The sequence below is a fragment of the Notechis scutatus genome, chromosome 3 (assembly GCF_049901735.1).
Source record: "Notechis scutatus isolate UNSWTSFEM ecotype Mainland chromosome 3, rNotScu1.2, whole genome shotgun sequence".
In the NCBI taxonomy this organism is placed as follows: domain Eukaryota; kingdom Metazoa; phylum Chordata; class Lepidosauria; order Squamata; family Elapidae; genus Notechis; species Notechis scutatus.
In genome coordinates, this window is record NC_142011.1 from 111853864 (window position 1) to 111878341 (window position 24478).

At 40.0% G+C, this 24478-nt stretch overlaps 1 protein-coding gene and 1 long non-coding RNA gene across 7 annotated transcripts in view; both read left to right on the forward strand.

Annotated features, from left to right (window-relative positions):
* LOC113421456 (carboxyl-terminal PDZ ligand of neuronal nitric oxide synthase protein) overlaps positions 1 to 24478 on the forward strand; it is an 85705-nt gene that overhangs the window by 50362 nt on the left and 10865 nt on the right. For 4 of the 6 annotated variants that reach the window (XM_087962464.1, XM_087962466.1, XM_026681839.2 and 1 more), the window contains 5 exons: positions 4934 to 5075; positions 5771 to 5931; positions 6864 to 7031; positions 9965 to 10130; positions 14138 to 14290. In XM_087962464.1, coding sequence (XP_087818590.1) covers positions 4934 to 5075; positions 5771 to 5931; positions 6864 to 7031; positions 9965 to 10130; positions 14138 to 14290 — 790 coding nt within the window. The remainder of the gene's footprint in view (positions 1 to 4933; positions 5076 to 5770; positions 5932 to 6863; positions 7032 to 9964; positions 10131 to 14137; positions 14291 to 24478) is intronic. The other 2 variants (XM_087962465.1, XM_087962467.1) reach the window with 1 other exon arrangement.
* Positions 17133 to 20989, forward strand: LOC148131346 (uncharacterized). The gene is made up of 2 exons (XR_015748741.1): positions 17133 to 17376; positions 17761 to 20989. It is a non-coding gene; the product is annotated as an uncharacterized LOC148131346 (long non-coding RNA).

Genomic DNA, 24478 nt, shown 5'->3' on the forward strand with positions numbered 1-24478 from the left:
CCGTAGGACAGGCCAAGCTTTGGTATGTCCCACTACTGGATGCTCTGAACAGCTCATGGGAGAAAGGGCATTGGTACTTACCTGACACACCATTCTCTTTGAGCTGTTCAGAGCATCCAGCCCCACCCCTTTTCCGTCTGGTGGGGTCCTGTTTCAGCCAATGAATTGTTAGGGCATTGAGGGCGAGGGTGTTTATTTCTCTCGTCTTCGCCAAAACTGGGGAACGCTGGGGAGGAGTCCTGTGGAGGAGGAGGAGTGTTCCACAAATTAAGCCCAGCCTAGATGTGCAGAGAACTGAAGCACCTCCCACTACTGGATGCTCTTCACAGTTCAAAGAGAACAGGTGTGTCAGGTAAGTACCAACGCCCTTTCTCTTTATTCAAATACATCTTCCTTATTTTCATTCCATTTTCGCTCTTCTCAGTTTCAAATAGGCAAGATTGTTTTTTAACTTGGAGCAGAAGGCGTTAGGCAGACCTTTTTCCTTAATAGAGCCAGAGCATGTCACATTGCTTGCTTTGAGGCAAAGCCAATGTGTTTTGGTTATCTGGGATGAAAGATGAGAGAGAATTATCCTTACACATTGGCTATTGCTGAGAATAATGGAAATTGACATCCCATTGACTGAAGATTGGTCAGGTTGGAAAACACTGTTCTGTTTCTAGGTTTAAATTGGTTTACTTTTAAAGATGCTGAGCTTGTCAGCTGGAGAGCTGATAGCTCAGGTTCAAGACCTGAGTTCCATGCAACGGGGTGAACTTCCATTACTTGCACCAGCTCCTATCCAGCTAGCAGTTCAAAAGCATGCAAATCTAAGTAGATTAATAGGTGCTACTTTGGTGGGAAGGTAACAGCTTAAATTGTGCCTTTGGCATATAGCCATGCTGGCCACATGACCATGGAAATTGTCTTCAGACAGTGCTGGCTCCCTCAGCCAAGAAAGTGAGATGAGTAGCATCCCCTAGAGTCGGATATGACTGACAGGGAAAACTTTACCATTACCTTTTACTTTAAAAAAACCATTTAAACCTAAATTACACCATAACTTTTATGATAGTTATTATTTGCTCTCTGGGAATATAATTCAGGAATGGCCACTCCAAAAATGTGTTCCTTGTTATGCCCTCACGTCTAAGTGACAAACTACATATTATTGCAAAAATGTATCTAGTTTGTTGCTTACTCAAAATTCAGAATAGTGTTCTATATCTGCCTTCTGATTGAGATTGTTGTTAGTTGCAAAGTCGTGTCCGACCCATCGCGACACCATGGACAACATTCCTCCAGGCCTTCTACTATCCTCCGGAGTCCATTTAAGCTCATGCCTAGAGCTTCAGTGACTCCATCCAACCACCTCATTCTCTGTCGTCCCCTTCTTCTATTGCCCTCAATCTTTCCCCGCATTAGGCTCTTCTCCAGTGAGTCCTTCCTTCTCATTAGGTAGTCAAAGTATTTGAGTTTCATCTTCAGGATCTGGCCTTCTAAAGAGCAGTCAGGGTTGATCTCCTTTAGGACTGGCCGGTTTGATCACCTTGCAGTCCAAGGGACTCACAGGAGTCTTCTCTAACACCATAATTCAAAGGCCTCGATTCTTTGGCACTCAGTCTTTCTTAGGGTCCAACTTTCACAGCCATATATTGCAACTGGGAAAACCATGGCCTTGATTATACACATATTTGTTGGCAGGGTGATGTCTCTGCTTTTTAATATGCTGTCTAGATTTGCCATAGCTTTCCTCCCAGGAACAAGCGTCTTTTAATTTCTTGGCTGTAGTCCCAATCTTGATCTTGGAGCCCAGGAAAATAAAATCTGTCACTACCTCCATTTTTTCCCCATCTATTTGCCAGGAATTGAGAGGGCCGGATGCCATGATCTTAGTTTTCTTAATGTTGAGTTTCAAGCCAACTTTTGCACTCTCCTTCTTCAGCTGCATCAAGAGGCTCTTTAGTTCCTCTTCACTTTCTGCCATTAGAGTGGTATCATCTGCATATCTGAGGTTGATATTTCTCCTGGCAATCTTAATTCAAACTTTTGATTCAACTAGCTCTGCCTTTCTCATGATGTGCGCTGCATATAAGTTAAATAGGCAGGACAACAGCCTTGCTGGACTCATTTCCCAATTTTGAACCAATCAGTGGTTCAGTGTCCAGTTCTCACTGCTGCTTCTTGACTTGCATATAGATTTCTCAAGAGACAAATAAGATGGTCTGGTACTCCCATCTCTTTAAGAACTTGCCACAATTTGTTGTGATCCACACAATCAAAGGCTTTAGCATAGTCAATGAAGCAGAAGGAGGTTTTTTTTTTTTTTTTGGAAGTCCCTAGCTTTCTCCATGATCCAGCGCAGCAGTCGCCAACCAGTGGGCCACGGCCCACTGGTGGGCCATGAGAAAATTTTGGTGGGCCACAGAGAAATCTCACCCCCAGAGCACCTCCCCAAAGCAATTAATCCAGGCTGCGCAGAAACACAAGGCTACACAGCCCACATGGCCCCCGGGAACCCTCCCCCTGCCCACTCACTCCTTACCCGGCAAACTTGCCTGCTAAATTGCTATTTTTCCTTTTTCCAACCATCATCTGTTCTGCTGTGCCGGGAGATTTAGATTAGCTAGGAAGCCGGAAATGGTTGGATTTCTTTCTTTCTAGCTAGTCTTTAGATCTTCGGCTCTGCTTTTAAGCACAGCCGAACCTCCCTTAGGACCGAAGATTCTATTATTTAGTGCAGACTCATGGCAAGCAAATTTGAGAGACTGAGCTAGCCGATGGCAGATAGATATGAATGATTGATGATGGTTGAATGATTCTATGAGCAACTCAATCTGTCTGTCTGCTTCGCCTGATTTTGGGTAAAAGTTGCTCTTTTTTAATAAAAAAAATCAATATTTACATACATGGTGTGTTGTGAATTAATTTTATGAGTTTGCTTGCAAGCAAATTTTATTTGACAGACTGAGCTAGACGATGGCAGATAGATAGATATCGGAATGAATCTGTGATTCTGTGAGCAATTCAATCTGCCTGCCTACTTTGCCTGATTTTGGGTAAAAGTTACTCTTTTTTATAAAAAATTCAATATTTATATAAATATTGATAATATTTACATACAAGCCATGCCCCGCCAGTCACATGACCACCAAGCCACACCCACAAATTAGGCCATGCCCATAGAACTGGTTAGTGGTCCCTGGAATTTAAAATTATGAGTTTGGTGGTCCCTGAGGTCCAAAAGGTTGGCAACCCCTGATCCAGCATATGTTGGCAATTTGATCTCTAGTTCCTCTGCCTCTTTGAAATCTTGCCTGTACTTCTGGTAGTTCTCGATCCACATACTGCTGGAGCCTAGCTTGTAGGGTTTTAAGCATAACTTTACTAGCATGTAAAATGAATGCAATAGTGTGGTAGTTTGAACATTCTTTGGCATTGCCCTTCTTTGGAATTGGAATGTAAACTGACCTTTTCCAATCCTGTGGCCACTGTTGAGTTTTCCAGATTTGCTGGCAAATTGAGTATAGAACTTTTACTGCATCGTCTTTTAAGATTTTGAATAGCTCAGCTAGAATACTGTCACCTCCATTAGCTTTGTTGTTGCTCAGATTTCCTTAGGCCCATTTGACTTCTGATTCTAGGATGTCTGACTCTAGGTCAGTGACCACCCCGTCGTGGTTATCAGGGACGTTAAGCTCATTCTTGTATAGTTCTGTGTAAGTTTGCCGTTTTCTGTATTCTTTACAGAGGTAGATAAACTCAACAAAACATCCATAACAAAGTACTTTTATTGGTTAATCAGGTATCCTCATAACTCACATTTGTGATGAAGTTCTTCTTTAATGACCAATCCTTTGCATATCTGTCTTGTAGGTAAAAGATGGTTATCTCCTAACCCATCTCATAGCAATAGAAAGCAGCTGCCATGAGTTAGGAAATTCAGGCAAAAGTGAGGAAAACTCCCCCAACCATCGAGGGTCAAATTAGTGACCAATCAGGATTACAGATGTAGCCACGTGACATGAACTACATTTCCCAGGATACCTTTAACTACATTTACCATGATGCATTCCGTTAAGGGGACAGCTCATAATTCCTAAGTAACTATCCAATTCCCATAGACTGGCTTGGGACAGCACATGCCGCCTCTTCTTAATCTCTTCTGCCTCTGTTAGGTCCCTGCCATTTTGGTCTTTTATCATGCCCATCTTTGCATGAAACATTCCCTTCATATCTCAAATCTTGTTGAAGAGATCTCTCGTCCTCCCTATTTTATTGTTTCTTCTATTTCTTTGCACTGTTCATTTAAGAAGGCATTCTTTTCTCTTCTAGCTATTCTCTGGAATTCTGCATTCAATTGGGTGTATCTTTCTCCCTTACCTTTCGCTTCCCTTCTTTCTTCAGCTCTGATTGAGATAGAAGTTTATAAATGTGGATTAGGTAAGTCTACGAGGATGTACATTTCTATATATAAATTCAGAATGAATAGCTTAAAATCAAATGCAGCTTCTGAATCCTGGAGTACAATATTCAATGGACTGATGTTTAAGAGGTTACAAATAGATGACAAATACGGAACTTTCATATTAGCCAGAAACGAGACCTGGTTTTCCAATTTGGCTCATCTGTGATTCTTTCCACATCACTAAAGAGCAAGACTCCAAAGTTTAAAAGAAGAATATAGGAAAATGGACTCTTTGGGAGCAGATTGTCTAATTATGTTGAGACAATATGTTAGCTACAGAAATGAGAGAAAACCAAAGCTTTAATAGCACATAGAAGAAAATGGATTATTACCAAACTTGACACAGGTTTAAACTGCAACTAGATTATTGGTACTTTATCTAGTTGAATATTAAGAGAAGGCATAAATCTTTTTCTGCAGGAAAGCTGTTAGCCTTGGTCTTCAGATGGGATGTTCTTATTGCCTTTTTTCTCTACTTTGCAGAGTCAAGCCATGCGCATTGTCAGAACAGTGGGGCAAGCATTTGAAGTCTGCCATAAATTGAGCCTTCAGCATACACAGCAGAATGCTGATGGCCAAGAGGACAGTCATAGTGAAAAGAGCAGCGAGGATTTGGAAGCATCAGGTAAAAAGACAACAATGATGGGAAAGGTTCTGTCTTTCTACAAACAGAAAACTGAAGTCTAGACAGATAGAAAAAGAAATGGCAAAAATGTATTTGAGTAAAGAATGGGCTCGACTTGCCCAGAGCAGGTTGAAAAATGCCCTCACCCCTTGCATACAGAACTGAAAGAGTAGATCTAATCTTTCTCTGCGTGGAATTAATCTTTCTCTGTGGGCCTACTGGGACTTCACTTTGACTCTCCTAAACCAGATGTTAGGACCTTATCTTAGAGCCTGCCTAAATTGCTGTCATAATTGGCAGTGGTCCGACTAGCAAATCTAAGAAAAGTAGATACTATCAGGAACTTTTAAATTCTGAAAGCAAAACTTTATTGGATACACCATTTCAGCACTGAAGAATCAAAACCAACTCTGGTTTTCCCATGCAATGCTTGTATAGTTAAACAGTAGCTTCCCCTTCTCCCCACCCCGATTTGATCATGTTGTCCAATTATGAATCATCCATTTGTTTTGGGAACAGTTCACTCCTCTGTTGGACACCTGCATCCTTAGTGAGATCTTGTCTCTCTTGTCTCTGGAGCATCTGCATTCTTCCCTCCACCCAGTTCGTTGGCAAGTTGAATAGCGATAAAACTTAAATGGTTCAAAAGTGGTTCAACCTTAACAATAATTTTTGCTACCAATAATTTTTCACAGCCTCTGGTTTGACTGAACCTGAACCTGTCAACACTACTGAGGAAACAGACATTGATGCTGTGGACATCAGACGACCAGGGAGTGATCACTTGGAATTTACCAGGGGGGTGACAGATCTTGACGCTGTTGGTAAAGAGACGTCTGGTCTTCTTTGCATCAAGGTATATGTATGCTTGTTAGTGTTGCTTATGTTCAAAGAATGCAGCTCTAAGAAGAGTATAGCCTTTGCCTTTTATAGAATCAAAAGTCTAACTGACATATGGTCCACTACCTTCCGTACGCTATTCTAATCCTAAAGTGAAAGGCAAATCAAATCAAATTATTATATTCTTGAATTGAAAAACTGATTTTTTCTTACATTGTTCATGATAAATATTTCATTTCATTAATGGGAATTATCCATTTATATTTCATTTGTGGGGAATATGAGAAATATATCATTCATTGGAAATAAATTGACCCTACTCAGTAGAGCCTTTTCCAAAGGAATGTTATTGTGATACATGTCAGCCCATTCCCAGTGTTCTCAGCAAATGATCTCTATTTTTGATGCCATACAATATTTGAAAACTTTGTACTTCAGAAGCAGTTTTTTTCTGTTTCACTGCTTTCCCTTTGCCTTCTCCATCTCCTCCTCCATTTGATATTGGCAGGAAACAATGATATTTTAAAGTCAGTCTCTGATGTTTAAGATGGTTACATACATAGATGACAAATTACTGGATACTTTTCATATTAGCCAGAATATCAGATCCTCTTGGATTGAGGCCTTGATGCATCGTTATGGTTCATGCTGTTACTTTTTTTTTAATTGGGTAAAGAAAATAATATGGATGGTTTCTCCAAAACTATGAATGAGCTGGAGTACATTATCCTGGTTAGCTGTACTTGCTGAGTTATGTGAGCACTGGAATTTCTGTGGTCTCCTTCCTAAGGTAGAGTGTAACTCTGCTTTGATTGTGCGACTGTAGCTCCTCCTTTCTGCCTGTTGGGTGGGGAAGAATTATGTTTCTGAGAAATAAGAGATGTATACTGGGTATAGGAAAGTCTAAATTGAATCCTGCATTGATCACTGCATCTGCTTTTTTCGTAGGACTTGGTTCACAAAGAGAATATCCTCATGGCTTCTCATAAGATTCTTCTCCCTTCTTCTACCCAGTTGCCTGAGTCAGAGGTTCCTCTCTCTGCTCATCACCAAATGCAGTTTCTGCAACAGCTTTTGCAGCAGCAACAACAACAGACTCAATTCGCTGTGGCTCAGGTTATTATCTATTTTGCAGGAAGATTTAATTAAAGAAAAGGCTGCATAGAAATCCTATACAAAATAATCTGAACCATGTTAGTGCATGAAATGTTCCAACCTGAGCTTAGCTAATAGCAGTTGCCTGTTCAATTGCAGTCCTTTAGCTAAGAAATTGCAAAAGATTTAAAGGAATAGAACCCTAGGCCAGCAGTTTCAATGCCAACTTCATTGCATAGCTCTCGTGGAATATCTTTGTCTTTACTGCCAAGATAGTAATGAAAATTTAAGAATATTTGGTGGTGGTTGAGACAATACAACATTTGTATTCTTACTTATGAACTGCTCTCTTGGCAGTTCTACTGAAGATTGATATCATTATGAATGTTGTTTTTATCTTTAAGCCAATATCTTGGCTTCTCTTTAATATCTAAGGAATCTGCAAAGCATTTGGTGGGTTGGATCTTCTCAGTCTTTTGTAGGCCCAGAAGACAGTTTCACTAGCTATCTCAGAGGAAGCAATCTTTTTTTTTTAACAAATTTTATTAATTTTTAAAGACATACAAAACATAAATACACAGAAACACAAAACATAAAAGCATAAAAAATCTCTTTTCTGAAAGTTGCTTAGTCCCAGGTTAAAACTCTTGATACAGACACAAATTCAAATTCATATTCATTTTATATACCATTCCATATCTTGCTAGCATTTTCAATTTTCTATATAACTTCTCCTCTCTTTTAAATTTTCTCAATTTTATTTTATTTATCTCCTCTCAATTCGAATCATAATATTTATTATTATTTGTCTGTTCTATTTCCAGCTATCCATTTATCTTTCTTCTTTGAAAAAAACTTCTCCTGTACACTAAATGGAGTATGATGCCTTTATCTCTTTCCCCTATATTTATAATACTTAATATAAAACACATAACTTACATTGGGATTCTGTCTGGTACGTTCTAAAATTATACAGTATTATCAAAACCAATACAAATCTATTCATTAATATTGATATTCATTTATATCTTAAACATTTAGCACATTACTTTTCAGTTAAATCACATACTTTTATGGGAGCACCTATTTTCCATAGTTATTCCCCCCCCCCCACATCACATATTATAGATCATTATTTCATTACGATGTTCCCCCTTCTCCTACTTCAAATCTCTCATTTCACAAAAAGTTTCACTAGGATAACATAGTCTAATCATTAATATTAACAACCATTTATATCTTAAACATTTTACCCATTTCAGTTAAATATCATACCTTTGTAGGAACACTTATGCTTTCCAAAATTATTTCTCCCCCCACATCACATATCTTAAATCATTGTTTCATTACAGTACTCCCCTTTTCTTAACAAAAATTTCACTAGATTATACTAAATATTTTATCGCATTTTAAATTACATATTATTTCCAATTTTCTATGGTTATTTCTAAATACAAATATAGAAATGCAATCTTATGTACCTTTCTAGAATCCCTTTTTCAATAAAATTTATCCATTATCTCTAAAAAACTTTTGCTTCTTTACATCTTGCTTCCCACCATTAAGGCTTCTCATCCCTTCCTTTCTCCCTTGCTTCTTCTTCTCCTTGTCCTCTTTACCCCCTTGTCTCTCCACCTCCCTTTTATTCTGCTTTCCCCTTTTCTGTTGTTTCCTAACATAATATCCCCTTTTCACCTTATTCTTCTCTTTTTGGATTGTTTTTCCAAGTCTTAAAGTCTTCTTTTCCTTTTTCTCTTTCTTTTTTCCTTCTCCGACCAAAGTTATTTGTTCATCAAAGATGGCTTCTTCTTTGTCCCAGTCATCCTGTTGCTCATTCAGCTTTACATAAGTACAAACCGCCATTTCTAAAAATTGAAAAAGAGTTCCAAGGACATCTTTCCCTTCTTGCTTTTCTTTTTCATATTTTTGGTATACAAGTTTCAGTCCATCCACAAGTAATGCCATTGTACAGAGAAAAAGTTTTTCCAAACAACCACCCAAGTGCTTTTAATCAGAAATAGTTCTCAGAAGTTCCAAAATCACCAAACAATCCAAACAAGCTGTTTCTTTTAAATACTTTCTCCTTCTTCACTTTCTCTTTCTGGGGTTAAAGTTTAGTCACAAAGTTCCCTTTAAAATATATCTTTTAGAAGTCTTAATGATGTTTAGTGACTCTTTAGAATTCTAGGCAATCTTCTCCTTATTTTCAAATTTTGCTCCAATTCTTTTTTTCCTCTCCCTTCCCACTCACAGCCAAAAAGATTTTTTTTTTCCCTTTAAATGTTCAGAAATCCTTATCCCTTCAGCATTCAATTACCTCCAATGCAGGTTTTCGGATTTCTCTTATGATTCCATCCGCTGTCACGTTAGGAAGGAGAGTGAAACGAAAGGAAAAAAAAACTTTCCCTTTTAGAATATTCGCAGCTTGTAACTCTCACTGGAAACAATGTATCCTTAGCAGCCTTCAAAATTCCAGGGCACTTTCTCTTGCCTTGTCCCAGTTGAAAGCAACTTTCATAATTCTTCCAACTTTCTCCCTCCTGCACCTGCTTGTCCGGCTGCAGATTTCTTCGTGGCGGCCATTGCTGACCGCCGCTCCTCCGCCTTGGGAAAAGGGGGTCTGCCGGCTGGGGAGGGGGTCTGCGACACCCCCAAGCCCCTGTCCGGATCCCCCCTGTCTTCAGCTGCCTCTACGGGGCAGCTGTATCCCCCAGATCCAAACGGATCGGGGGAACCTTGGCGGCGAACGCAGCAGGGATCGCGCAGTATCGCGAATCCCTGCCGCTGCCGAAACCTTGCAAACCGGAAGACTCAGAGGAAGCAATCTTGAAGTATATTCAGCCTCCATTCGTATCTATATTCAGAGTGTAGGTTTCTGACAGAAAGACAAATCTTTATTGTATACTTCTCTCTGCAGCTATGTATAACCATGTGCTTTTTGTCTGTGTCTGCAGGTACATCTGTTGAAAGACCAATTAGTTACAGAGGCAGCTGCCCGCCTTGAAGCCCAGGCTCGTGTACACCAGCTCTTGCTTCAGAATAAGGATCTTCTCCAGCATATATCACTTCTGGTAAAGCAAGTGCAGGAACTGGAGGCAAAACTGCTGGGATTCAACACCAGTAAGGACTTTTCCTCCTGTCTATAAGAACCATTTCTTTTCCTGTTTTAGTTTCTGTTCAGAAGACACTTTCCATTTGTCTTTAATGCTGTATTTTTCTTTACAGCAAATTATATCTGTACAAAATGTAAACTAATTGAATTACTTGAGGAAAAAGTAAAATGTCTATAGCAGGCCCACCCATAGGGTGCTTAGATCTGGCCCACAGGGCCATCCTGGAAACAGTGAAGGACCGGCCCGTGGTGCCTCTGCCAGCGTAAATGGAGCTAGGGAGGGCCATGCGTAGCCCACCCAAGCTCCATTTTTGGCTGCAACGGCCTCCTGCAACTCTCTGCCAGTGAAAATGGAGCTCGGGAGGGACACGCCAATGTTAAAGTTTGTCTGATGACCCAGGGCACAGCACAGAGGCAACACAGGCAGCTGACATTTTAAACCAGCGCTTTATTGCTCCAACCCCCCCCCCCCCAAAATACTCCCATGTTCCTGGCAAGTCCCAGAACCAAAGGATGACACACACACACACACACACATGCCTCATGCAGCCTCTGGCTGCAAATAGTCCAGTCCAATACTGTGAGCACCACGGCTGCAAATAAGAAAATCCAGCAGGCAAGTTGAAAGAGTCCAGAAAGCCAAGAAGCAAGAAGGAATCCAGGAAAATTCAAACGTCAGCACTTCAATGGTAGTGGGTAGATGTTTTCAATGCAAATTGCATTTAGCCAACAGTAATCTACACATAGACAGAGGGATCCACCCTTTTTCTCCTGAAACAGTACAGGTGCTGCCATATGTGACTTTCTAGTTGAATGTGCAGAGGCTGCCCCTGCTACTGAGCCATCCAGTTGGCAGAACACTAAAGGGACCCTGAGTTCCCTGTGACACATCCTCAGTTTTTCTACTACACTAGGATTCACTATAGTCAGTCAACGTCTTTGACTATGGACACTATTCTTTTTTTTTTAAACAGATTTTATTAATTTTCAAAGACAATACACAAACAAACAAAACATAAAACATAAAAACATAAAATATCTTTTCTGAAAGGTGCTTGATCCCGGGTTACATCTCTTCGTACAGACACAAATTCAAATTCATGTTCATTTTACATACCATTCCAGATCTTATTACCATTTTCCATTTTCTATATAGCTTCTCACCTCTTTTAACTTTCTTAATTTTATTTTATTTATCTCATCTCAATCATAATGCTTATTATTATTATTTGTCTGTTTTTCCAGCTATCTATTTCTCTTTTCTCTTTAAACAAAACTCCTGTACACTGATTGGAGTGTGACGCCTTTAACTCTTTCCCCTAAATTTATAATACTTAATATAATACATGGCTTCCATTGGGATTCTGTTTAGTACATTCTAAAATTACACATTATATTTTATATAATATAATTAAAACAACTATCAATGCCAATACAAATCTAATCATTAATATTAATATTCATTTATATCTTAAACATTTTACACGTTACTTTTCAGTTGAATATCATACTTTTATGGGAACACTTATACTTTCCATATACTTTCCATATACTTTCCATAGTTATTTCCCCCCCACATCACATATTTTAAATCATTGTATCATTAAAGTGTTCCCATTTCCTCCTACTTCAATTCTCTCATTTATTTCATTGCCTTCTTTTTATTCACAAAAATTTCACTAAGTTACACTAAATATTTTATCCCATTTTTTGATCACATGTTGTTTCCAATTTTCTAACATTATTTCTAAGTACAAATATAACAATACAATCTTATGTACCTTTGCAGAATCCCTTTTTCAATTAAATTTACCCATTATCTCTAAATGAATCTTGTTTCTTTACATCTTGCTCCCCACCATTAAGGCTTCTCATCCCTTCCTTCCTCCCTTGCTTGTTCTTCTCCCTGCCCTTTTTACCCCCTTGTCTCTCCACCTCCCTTTTCTTCTTCTGCTTTCCCCCTTTCTGTTGTTTTCTAACATTATATCCACTTTTCACCTTATTTTTCTCTTTTTTGGTTGTTTTTTCAAGTCTTAAAGTCCCCTTTTTCTTTTCCTCTTTCTCCCTTTCTTCCCCAAATACAGTTACTTGTTCATCAAAGATGGCTTCTTCTTTGTCCCAATCATCTTGTTGCGCAGTCAGTTTCTCATAAGTGCAAATCGCCATTTCTAAAAATTGAAAAAGAATGCCAAGAGAGTCTTTCCCTTCTTGTTCTTCTTCTTTGTATTTTTTGTATTCAATTTTCAATTCATCCAAAAGTGATGCCATTGTAGAAAGAAAACGTTTTTCCAAAACAACCACCCAAGTGTTTTTAGTCAATGATAATTCCCAAAGTCACCAAACAATCCAAATAAGCTGTTTCTTTTAGCACTTTCTTCTTTCTTCACTTTCTCTTTCTGGGGTTACTGTTTAGTTACAAAGTTCCAGTTAAAATATATCTTTTAGAAGTCTTGTTAGTATTTAATAGTTCTTTGAGATTCTAGGCAATCTCCTCCTTACTTCCAAATCCTGCTCCAATTCTTTTCCTCTCCCTTCCCACTTACAGCAAAAAAAAATTCTTTTAAATATTCAGAAATCCTTATCCCTTTAGCATTTAATTACCTATTAGTGCCAATGCGGGTTTTTCCGATTTCTCTTGCATTTCTATTCGCTGTCACGTTAGGAAGCAGAGTGAAAAAAAAGAAAAACTTTCCCTTTTAACTTCCATTCGCCGCTTGTAAATCTCTGGAAACGATGTATCTTTCGCAAATTTTAAGTTCCAGGGTACTTTCGTTGTTGCTTTGTCCCGGTCAGCAAAAAAAAAACAAACTTTCACTTCTTCTCAACTCCTCCTACACTTTCTTTTTCCGGCTGAGCGCTTCTATGTGGTGGCCATTTCTGACCGCCGCTCAGCTGCCTTCGGAAAAGGGAGTTTAGCCAGCTAGAGAAGAGAGGTGCGATATCTCTTGACCCTGCCAGATCCCCCCTATCTTCGCCACCTTCTACGGAGGTGGCTAGCCCTGAAGCCGGGTGGCTCAGGGCACTCCGGCAGCGAGCGCAGACAGAAACCGTGCACAGTCGCGGATTCCTCTCTGCTCCGAACCGCTGCAGACCAGAACTCCTATGGACACTATTCTTTAGATATACATAATACTCCATGGGGCATTGGGCACTTCCACAATGTCTGATCTTATGGGATGAACAGAGACAAATGCAGAAATAAATACAAGGCCCAAATCCATGTGAGATGTTATATAGAGGACAACTGGTAGCTTGAATTGTAACTCAGAATGTACAGTTGGTCCAGAATTTGACTGCAAAAACAGTTTGGGGTTCATCATAGTATTGTCAACAGTCCCACTGGCTTAGATACCAAAAGAAACTCCTGGGACATTTTTTTACCAAGAGTATAACTTTACTGAAAATTCCATATGGGTATAGAAGTAGAAAAACCAGTTCTAACTATTTCATGCATAAGTAAACCTTCCCTTTTCCTCCTGAATCTCCCATTGTTCCCCAATCATTTGCATTCTCTTTGTTTTGGGAACAGTTTGTCTGCCTCAGACATTCTCATCTGGTGACTTTGGGGTTCTGGGTCCTTCTCAGGCTTCCAATCGGCACACTTCCTTTCCACATTTCCCTCCCAAGCCTCCCTTACGTTCCAATATATTCCATCCTCCTTCTGTTACTGTTGTCTGGTTGTGAGTGGGGCTGTATAGCGAGTCAACCATGACAAGTATGCTTGTAACACTCCTCCATTCTGTGCATTCTGTGAGCTGATTATTCATAGTGGGCTTATGAATAATCAGCGCAGCTCACAGAATTGAGATGTGTTATAAGCATACTGTGATGCCCCCCAAACTGTTTTTGCAGTCATACTCTAGACCAACTGTATATTCTTAGTGGTCTTCAAGAGCAGCAGAAATAATTGCAACAGGTAATTGTTCTCTTGGATGGTTAAGGTAGCCAGCTTCTCTGATATAAACATGGCAAAGGTAATTGGTCTGATGCGCCATTCTTTCTTCTTGTCTTGCAGTGGACTCTCAAGATAGCTTGTTGGAAATTACCTACCCATCAGGTGTCCTGCCTGTTCTGTGTGACCCCACTACCCCTATGCCTGAAGACACCCACCTTCTTCATCCTGACAACAGCTTCTCCAATGTTTCCAGTTCTCTGGGCAGCCCTTTAGGTAGGAGTGACTGTTTGGTGAAGCTGGAATGCTTCCATTTCCTTCCTAGTACGGACTCTCCTTTGGGCAGCCTGGAGCTCATCAAATTTCATGAGTCTGGTATTGCCTCTGAGAGTGAATCCAACATGGATGAGGGTGAGGAGTGGGCCCAAGAGGAGCCACATCACCTGCTCAATGTCCTGGACAAACAGGGGCTGGGAGATAGCCTGGAAGATGCGGTTGCCCTTTGAAAGGAAAATGAAGTGTCTTAGGTCTGATGATATCTGAAATGATATTTACATTTCCTTTTAAAAGTTCTCAACAAGCATGTCTATTTCTGTTCTCTCTTCTGAGTACAGGTTCTTCCTGTGAAAGAGTGAATCTCTTGAGGAATTATAGTTCCTGGTCCACACTGTTAGGCCACTTGAAAAACTGCTCTTTTTCTACTGACAGGACAAGTATTACCTCAGATATCACACATCTCTGATCTTCCATCACTTTAGAGCATTGGAATCTCAAAAATTTAGCTTTCTTTTAGAAAAGCAATTTTGAGAGTGAAAGGATAGTATTGAAAGGGCATGGATAAAAACCCAAAGCCAGCAATGGGAGTGAAGAAGTTACTGGAGGCCTGGAGGCATGGCTTCAGTGTACAATATTTCTCTTTACCTCTCTCTATAAATGTGGAAACTGAATAAATTATGCAAGTCAAGCAATTTATTTTATTTGCCTGGTTTGCAAAATGCCATTTGGAAAGAGAACTTGTTGCATACAATGTGTTTGACTTTGGTACAGAATTGCCTTGTTTGTATTGTGCTGCCTTCTGCAGGTAGAATATGTAGAGTCCTGTGTTCTTAACCAAAACTTTTCAACTTTCTACCTTTCCTGTTTAAGCCTCCCTATTTAATCTTCAGACAGAACCAGTAACTGCCTTATGTCTATGAAATTTGAAGAAAATGGTTCAGCTTTGAACAAATTACATGTAGATAAATTGTTTAACCTGACACCCATTCTCTTTTGGAATTTAAACCTGGTCATTCATGAATATGTTCTAGAAAAGGTTCCCCCAATTCCAAAAGAATCGCTATAGTATTTTGTCTTTGGAGTAGAAAGTCCTTGTCAAATCAGTTTTTCTATCGTCCATCAAATGCAGATTATGTGGGTAACCTGACACCTTAGAAAATCATCTCATGGGAGTAGTTTATTTGGTTCCAATTTAACATTACTGTCTTTAATTTGGTTGCCTGCTGAAATGCATGAACCCAGATGTATCTTTGAGGCAATGAGGTTTAGCACAGCCAGTCACCTATGTCTTCTCCACATGATAGATTCTGTCCCATATAACTGGGTGCTGATTATCTAGTAAAGTCTCTGCTCTCATAACTATGTGGCTGATATGTCATTTGCATATAGCCCAAATACACAAGTGGTCTTTGTGCCTGCAGTGGATGTGGAAAAAGGTTAAATTGGCATGTGAAGTTCCTTTCTAGTTTGTATTTTAATTCAAATGATAATGTTTAGTGCTTGCTTTATGTTATGGCAGTGGAATAAATTTATCTGGATCTGTCCTTTGAAATATACCCAGATTAACTTCTTAATCATTAGTATTTAACATATTTTCTGCTTGATATTGTAATTGTTGCTTGGGAATTAAGACTGTAGACCTTGATGTCTATGATGTCCAGAGCTGAAGAAGCTTTTTGGACGAGAAGCAAAATGTCTTCAAAGAAAAACTAGAAAGTCCAGTTGCCTCCTGAAAAAAGCGCCCTTTTGGCACATTGTAGAGCTTGCTTTTGTTCAGATCTATTTCTGAAAAATAGATCACTAGATTTTTAGTTTTGATTGTAGTAACTTTAAGGAATACAGTAGTTTGATAAAGCTACAGAAAAGTTAGGGAATATATCAGATAACAGGAAAAGAGCTGATGTGGTTCCAAATTACAAAAAGAGGAAAAAAGTGGGTCTAATAAACTACAGACTAATTAGCCTGCCATAAATAGCTGGGAAAATTCTGGAAAAGGTAATCAAGCACTGCATTTGTAAGCATCTAGAAACAAGCAAAGCTATTACTTAGAAGTCAACATGGGTTTGTCAGAAACAGATAGTTTACTTGGAATTCAGTAAGGCATTTGACAAAGTAGACCACAGCCTACTTCTTGGTAAGATAGAACAATCTGGGATAGACTGCATCACCACCAGCTGGATATATAACTGCACTCAATTCTAGTCCTCAATGGAACTACATCTAAATAGAGGGAAGCATGCAGTGGGGAACCTGAAGATTCGGCCCTAGGCCCAGTGTTCTTCAATAACTTCATAAATGATTTAGAAGGAGAACTCATAGAATTTGCAGATGACATCAAGCTGTGGCAAATAGCTAACGCTTTAGATAGACTCAAAAGTCAGAAGGATCTTGACATACTTGAAAGCTAAGTCCTACCCAATAAAATGCACTTCACTGGTGAGAAAAATAAGGCCCTACACATAGGCAAGAAAAATCTAATTCAAATCCAAAGTATAAAATAGATTGTACCTGGCTCGACCGTAGTAACCGTGAAAATGACCTAGGTGTTCCATCAACAGAGAGATAGTTTAAAGATCACCTAAACTGTTAGTACCACTTTATATTGCACTGGTTAGGCCACACTTAGAATATGATACTGCCTCTAGTTCTGTTCAGCGTAATGCAAAAATGATGTTGAGACCCTAAAAAGAGTGCAAAGAAGAGCAACAAAGATTAGGGATTTGGAGGCTAAAACATGATAAATAGAATTAAAAGAGTAGATAGGAGTAGGAGTAAGAATAGAACAGAATAGAATAGAATAGAATAGAATAGAATAGAATAGAATAGAATAGAATAGAACAGGGACTTTGGAGGTCTTCAAGTCCAACCCCCTTCTTAGGCAAGAAACCTTATACCAATTTAGTCAAATGGTTGTCTCTTCTTAAACACTTCCAGTGTTGGAGCATTCACAACTTCTGGAGGCAAGTTGTTCCACTGATTAATTGCTCTCAGGAAATTTCTCCTTAGTTCTAGGTTGCTTCTCTCCTTGATTAGTTTCCTTTCATCCATTGATTTCTTGTCCTGCCCTCAAGTGATTTGGAGCAGGGGTCCCCAACCGCCGGTCCGCGGACCCGGTACCGGGCGCGTGGAACAACCCTTACCGGGCCGCTGGTTGCTGGGCGCCGCCATCTTTTTTGGTAAAAAGCGCTTCCGGGTAGAAAGCTCACCGGGCGCTGTTTCGTCATAAAAGATGGCGGCGCCAGCGCTCGATGAGCTTTTCCGGGTAGAAAGCCATTTCTACCGAAAAAGCTCACCAGAAGCGCTAGCGCCGCCATCTTTTATGCGCGCTTGCTCGGTGACGTCACGGAAGCGCCGTTCGTCATAAAAGATGGCGGCGCCAGTTGACGCCTGATACCGGGCCGCGGCGCCCAGCTGATGTCGGAACCGGGCGCGGCGTCGAAAAGGTTGGGGATCCCTGATTTGGAGAATAGATTGACCCCCTCTTCCTTGTGGTAACCTTTGAGATATTGGAATACTGCTATCATGTCACCCCGAGTCCTTCTTTTCATTAAACTAGACATACCCAATACCAGCAACCATTATTTATGTTTTAGCTTCCAGTCTCCTAATCATCTTTGTTACTCTTCTCTGCACTCTTTCTAAAGTCTCAACATCTTTTTACATCATGGCGACCAAACTGGATGCAGTATTCCAAGTGTGGCCTTACCAAGGCATTATAAAGTGGCATTAACACATCACCTGATCCCTGTTAATGCAGCCTAGAACTGTGTTGGCTTTTTTTGGCAGCTGCAGCACACTGCTGGCTCATATTTAAATGGTTGTCCACTAAGATTCCAAGATCTCTCTCACAGTTACTACTATTGAGCAAGGTACCACATATACTGTACCTGTGCATTTTGTTTTTCTTGTCTAAATGTAGAACCTTACTTTTTTCACCATTTCATTTTGAATTTCATTTTGTTAGATAGCGCCCAATGTTCAAGTTTGTCAAGATGCTTCTGTATCTTAAGCCTATCTTCTGGAGTGTTGGCTATTCCTGCCAGCTTGGTGTCATCTGCAAATTTGATGAGTTCCACATATATCTTCATCAATTCATTGATGAAGATGTTGAAGAGTAGTTGGCCTAAAACAGAGCCTTGGGGTATTCCACTGCATATTTCTCTCTGTGTAGATGCAGTTCCATTGGGGACTAAACACTGAGTGCGGTGGGTCAGCCAGTTATGAAATGATTGAGGGAACTAGGTATGTATAGTCTTACTAAGAGAAGGATTATGGGTGATATGATAGCAGTCTTCCATTATTTGAGGAGTTATCACAGAGAAGAGAGGGTCAAGCTATTCTCCAAAGCACCAAAAGGTAGGACAAAAAGTAATGGGTGGAAGACCATTAAAGAGATATACAGTCTAAAACTAAGGAGGAATTTCCTGACATTGAGAACAGTTAATCAGTGAAAAGGCTTACCTCTGTAAGTTGTGGGTGCTGGAGATTTTTAAGAAGTGATTGGACAGTCATTTGTCCAGATTGATATAGTGTCTCCTGCTTGAGCAGGGTTGGACTAGAAGGTGTCTTCCAACCTTCTTATTCTATGTTCTAATCTAAACTGTCTCTGTGCAAAGAAAGTGAAAATTTAATTTTATATTTTGAAATATTCCAAATTATGCTCCTGTATATAATTATGATTGGTAGTCAATGGCAGTGGTGGCCCTTTCTTCATTCCTACTTTTACCATTGGCAGTACCTCAAACTGAAACATTTTTCATTTTTCTTTTTCAAAAATTGTCAAACAAATTCCGCTTTGCTTTCCTGTTTTCATTTGTCAGCTATGTCATTTCATTCACAAAACATCTAATCTTAAAGAATTATTACCTCCAGACTTTCAAATTGGAGTAAGATTGGCAGCAATGGAAGGTCAGAGATAATACATATCTGGGCATTTTGTATGTTTCCAAAATCAGCTGATGCTGGTTATAGGATGTGGCCAAATGTACCTCAGGTGGCCTCAAACATTCAACAGATGCCTGTTGTGTTTTTCCATTAAACTAATTATAATATTATTTATATTTTTGGTGAGTTGATATTACTGAGAACTCTTAAAAAGAGAATTATGGAGGTGGTCACTTGCAACACAGTTTTCTGAATACCCTCTGGGTTTCCAGAGTTCCTGGAGCAGCCCTGGATTCTAAGGAAATTGTACGAAGTTTGAAGAGTATAATAGCTGACTGAAGGACAAGAAGTGTTCCTGGCTGTAAGGGCTTGCAGCCATGGCAATTGTCTTGCCTAACCTGAAATGGGTATTTGTGAAGAAAACTGAGGTGAAAATAAAGCCTTTCCTTTATGTTGCAGTGTGTGTGGAGGGGTGTTCTCCTTCCTCCCCCAAACTCCCCTTGCTTTCCTCTGAAGGTCTAATTTCAGAGATCCAGGCCATTCAGGTGAAAACCTAGGTTTTCCCAGGAACAAGCAGAATGTCCACATGTTCTTTTCCTGATTCTCCCTTTCTTGCTTGGTCTGTAACTTTTTTTTCTAAATTAGTTCCCCGTGAAGCCCAAAATGTACCCTGGTCTTGGAAAAATACTTAAATCACTACATGTCAGAGGAATATTTCAAATCAAATCAGTTTTATTTTTTATTGTGGCTTCACATGAATGGGAAGTAGAGAGATCATAGCCCATTCCTGCATTGTTAAAACAGGAGCAGATAAGCCATAAATCAAGGACCATTCTTAATTCATCAGCTGGATTTTCAGGAATGCAACTCAGGGAGAAAGTGCCTTCTGAATGAATTAGGTGGGTGACTTATTTCCTCACCATTATCTTTTATCCTGCAAACCTACTTGAAAGATAGAAAGAGAGCATTGTGGCCTCTGGTGTCCATGATAAAAGTAGTGGGAAGGAGGGAGGACTATTTCCACCTATTGTGGGCTACCCCTCAGGCCAGGGCCTATTGTGAAAAATTAATCTGAGGGCTGTGCTAAGGAAATAGGCAAGGCAAGGAAGTGAGTGGTCAAGAACAGGAAATAAATGTTGAGAAATGGAAAGAGCATATAGCAATAGCACTTAGACTTATATAACACTTCATAATGCTTTACAGCCTTCTCTAAGCGGTTTACAGAGTCAGCATATTGCCCCCAATAATCTAAGTCCTCATTGTGAGATTCGAACTGCCAAATTGCAGGCAGCTGGCAGTCAGCAGAAATAGCCTGCAGTACTATACTCTAACCATTGTGCCACAATGGCTCTTATTTAGATCCAACTGGCAGGAAAGCAAGTATGAAGATGTGGAGATGGAACACTAAGAAGATGAGGCTGCAAGTAGCAAAAGCTAGAGCAATCGACACAGCAGTAGCAGTAGCATCCACAGGAGTGGTATTCACAGATACCATGAGCATACCATGTAAAAAGAACACCATCAGCTCTACTTAGCAGAATCCATCTCTAGCAGCTTTCACCCATCCTCTTGGAAATCCAGAACTGAATCCCTAGGAATAACTCAGGTTGTCCATCTGGTCACCTAACATTAGTGTATTTTTATATTGCATGTATTTTCTTCAGAAAGCCCCCTGGTATTTCTATATCTCTTGTGTTCTTTTGCTAGATGAGTGGTTATTATGGAATTACTTTTTCTGTAAGTGCACTTAAGCCCAGGATAGTGATGTTGGCTTTTGGCTTTTGCTAAATAAATCTTCCTTATTTCTAAAGCAAAACCGTTGTTTCTGCTTTCTTTGCTTCCTTTGCTTTCTCTGTTCTTTGCAAATCTGCTTTTTTTACATTTTGTGAATTGAATCGTGAAAAGAGATGGGTGATTTATTCAAGGTTCCTAAAAAGCTGCAGCTAAAGCATCTTCTGTAGAGAAAAGCCACATGGGAATCAATGGCTAATATTGTCAATAGAGAGATAAGCCAATAAGAAATATCTGTCCTGTCTCTCTCCTATACAGCAACTTTCTTTTACACAAAATGTTTCCTACAGGAACCCCCTGCATCAAGGCACTTAGTAAGAGTGGCAGGTCAGATTCCATGATAACCATATCCATATCCATATGATCAGTCTTGTCATGTTAGCCTGGAAATCCTCCTGGGTCACCTCAATCCATTCAAACTGATTGATTCCTTTGTTGTATCAAAGGCAAAAGCTTCCCCATCTCTCTTTATCCAAGATCCAGAAAGATATTGAGGCTCAAACCTATTTATAATAGTTTGGTAGACAAATTCCATTAAACTGTAACATCCTAAATTAGTCTCAAATGCAGACATGTATGACCAAATTTGGGGTGGGAAGGAACTGATATGTTCTGTAATGCTGATACATTCGCCCTAATCTATGAAAACCACTTAATGAATGTCACTATCATGGAGGAAAATAAATATTTCTTTGTGAGAAAGCGCATTCAACAGGATACAGTAGTAGAGCAGTAGAAAATGTATAAATGACCAGAATAATGTGGCTGAATGGACTAATTGAATGTTAACATACAACATATGCCGACATTTTAACAGTAGCTGATATTTAGTGACATCATTTGAAGCCTGTTGACTTCCCATGACAGAAAGTATCCAGCTTCCATCTCTTCCTTAATGGGGAAATGTAAGAGAAAAGATTGTGGCCAGCAATCTTCACTCTACAATGAAGTGACACAAGCAGGAGTGAGATTCAAATTTCTTAACAACCGGTTCTGTGGGCGTGGTTTAATTTGTGGGTGTGACTTGGTAGTCATGTGACTTTGAGTGTGGCTTACTGATTGGGCGTGGCTTGATGGTCACATGAATGGCTGGCATGGCTTGGTGGTCATGTGACTGGGTGGGCTTGACCAACTCAATGTCACTCACGTCAAGGGGTGCCTGCCTTGCTTGGCCCCTCCCCTACCAGCCATTCCTTGTCACACCCAGCCTCAACTTATCTATAGTTCTGTAAAAATGTTGTTCACCTTTTTTTGCATTTATTATCTACGTACTATAGATGTACTTTCATGGATCACTGAAAGGAGGAAATGGCTCACATACTTTGCTCAAGAATGTGATAGGCAAGAGGCTTTTAGGGGGCTGCCAGAAAGAGGGGGGGGACAATGTATTTTCCAAAGCAGAGGTCTCCAACCTTGGCAACTTGGCTGAGGAATTCTGGGAGTTGAAGTCCACAAGTCTTAAAGTTGCCAAGGTTGGAGACCCCTGTTCCAAAGCACCAGAAGGCAAACAAGAAGCAATGGATGGAAACTGAACAAAGAGAGAAGCAAACTAAGGAGAAACTTCCTGGCAGTGAGAACAATTAACAAGTGGAACTGCTTGCCACCAGAAGTTCTGGATGCTCCAACACTGGAGGTTTTTAAGAAAAGACTGGACAGCCATTTCTCTGAAATAGTAGGATTCTCCCCAAGGTCCCTTCTAAATGTTATTCTGTTATTCTGACACCTTTCCCAGAACCTCTACTCAGAGTTTGGCATCCTCCGTTTTCCTGTCTGAGCAGGGGGTTGGACTAGAAGACCTCCAAAGTCCCTTTCAACTCTGTGAAACACACATATATTTATGCTCTGGACATGTAAACCCTGAAAAATACCTGGGCAAAAGGAAGGTTGTAAAATCACTCTAGGTGTAGGGACAGTGTAAAATATTAATATATGATAAATAATGGAACAATTAAAAATAATAGCACAGAGTTTTCTCCTCCCCTTCCTATGTTTTTTTTCCTTCCTATCTCTTTCTTTCTTTCTTTCTTTCTTTCTTTCTTTCTTTCTTTCTTTCTTTCTTTCTTTCTTTCTTTCTTTCTTTCTTTCTCCCTTCCTTTCTTTCTTGCTCTTTCTTTCTTTCCCTTCATCTTACTTTCTCTTTTTCTTTCACTCCCTTCCTCTTTCTTTCATTCTTTTTCTTTCTTTCTTTCTTTCTTTCTTTCTTTCTTTCTTTCTTTCTTTCTTTCTTTCTTTCTTTCTTTCTTTCTTTCTTTCTTTCTCTTTCTTTTTTCTCTATTCTTCTTTCTTGCTTGCTTTCTTTCTCTCCCTTCCTTTCTTTCTTGCCCTTTCTTTCTCTCTCTTTCTTTCTTTCCTCTTTCTTTCTTGCTCTTTCTTTTTTTTCTTTCTTGTCTTTCTCTCTCACATGCACACACACTCACACAAACACCCGGTCTGGGATGAACTGGGATGATCCTGTGAGCTACAGATAGCAGCGTGTGGCAGGAAAAGGAAGAAGATGCAGGAGACATGCGCATGCGGTGGTAGCCGGGCCGTGGAGCACTCCAAAAGTACAGTACCTCTGCAGATGGCGGCAGCAAAATGAAAGGAAGTGGGTGGAGGCGGCAGACCTCCCAGTAAAAGCAGCAGAGGCGGCTGGGGCGGCGGCAGCAAAAGAAAAGGAACTGGGCAGAGGCGGTGGACCTGGCTCCTTCCGCCTGCTTCCTTTCATTTTGCTCCCGGTAGAAGCGGTAGAGGTGCTGGGGCGATGGTGCTTCTTACGAGAAGCCGCCACGTGGTAGGGAGAGCTGGGAAAGCGCCGTGTGGTAGCTTAGCCAGCCAGCTGAGCCCGGGGATGGGGGAACAGGTTGGTAGGTCCCAGCCAGCACTGATGACAGGATGGGGCCGCACCGCTGCACCGCTGCACCACTGCAGGGAGCAGAGAAGCAGGTGGAGAGGGGCGGCGCCAGCCAGAGGCCTGATTTACTGGTTCTCCAAACTACCGGGAACCATAACAACTGGTTTTACTGAACTGGTGCGAACCGGTAGAATCCCACCCCTGGACACAAGATCTCTTCAAAATGAGCTTAGGGAGCTTCTAAAGCTCTTGGTGGCTACCTAGCAATTATTCCTGTATAATGGAAAGAGGTTTCTGTGCTTAGGCACACAGTAAATCAGGAATTGAGTCCTTTTCTGCTCATAAAAAATATCAATTAAACATGCAGGAAAAGAATAATGCTTTCTTTTATTTTTTCTAAGAAATCATTTTTAATTAACCATTTGCTCCATTCTTTTACATCTTGAGGTTTTTTTCTTGCAGTATAAAAGAGAAATAGCACAGGAAGAAAATTACTCTGAAAATTTACTTGCATTATTATTGATATATATTGTTATAAACTGCAGTGAACTCCCATGTTTTCAAAGCAAATTGTCCTTTCATAGTTCCTAGGAAGAAGTTAAACATACAAAGTGCTGTTAAAAGGATGAGAAATAAGGATCAAGCAAAAAACCCCAAAATGTTCTAAGAGCTATTACTAT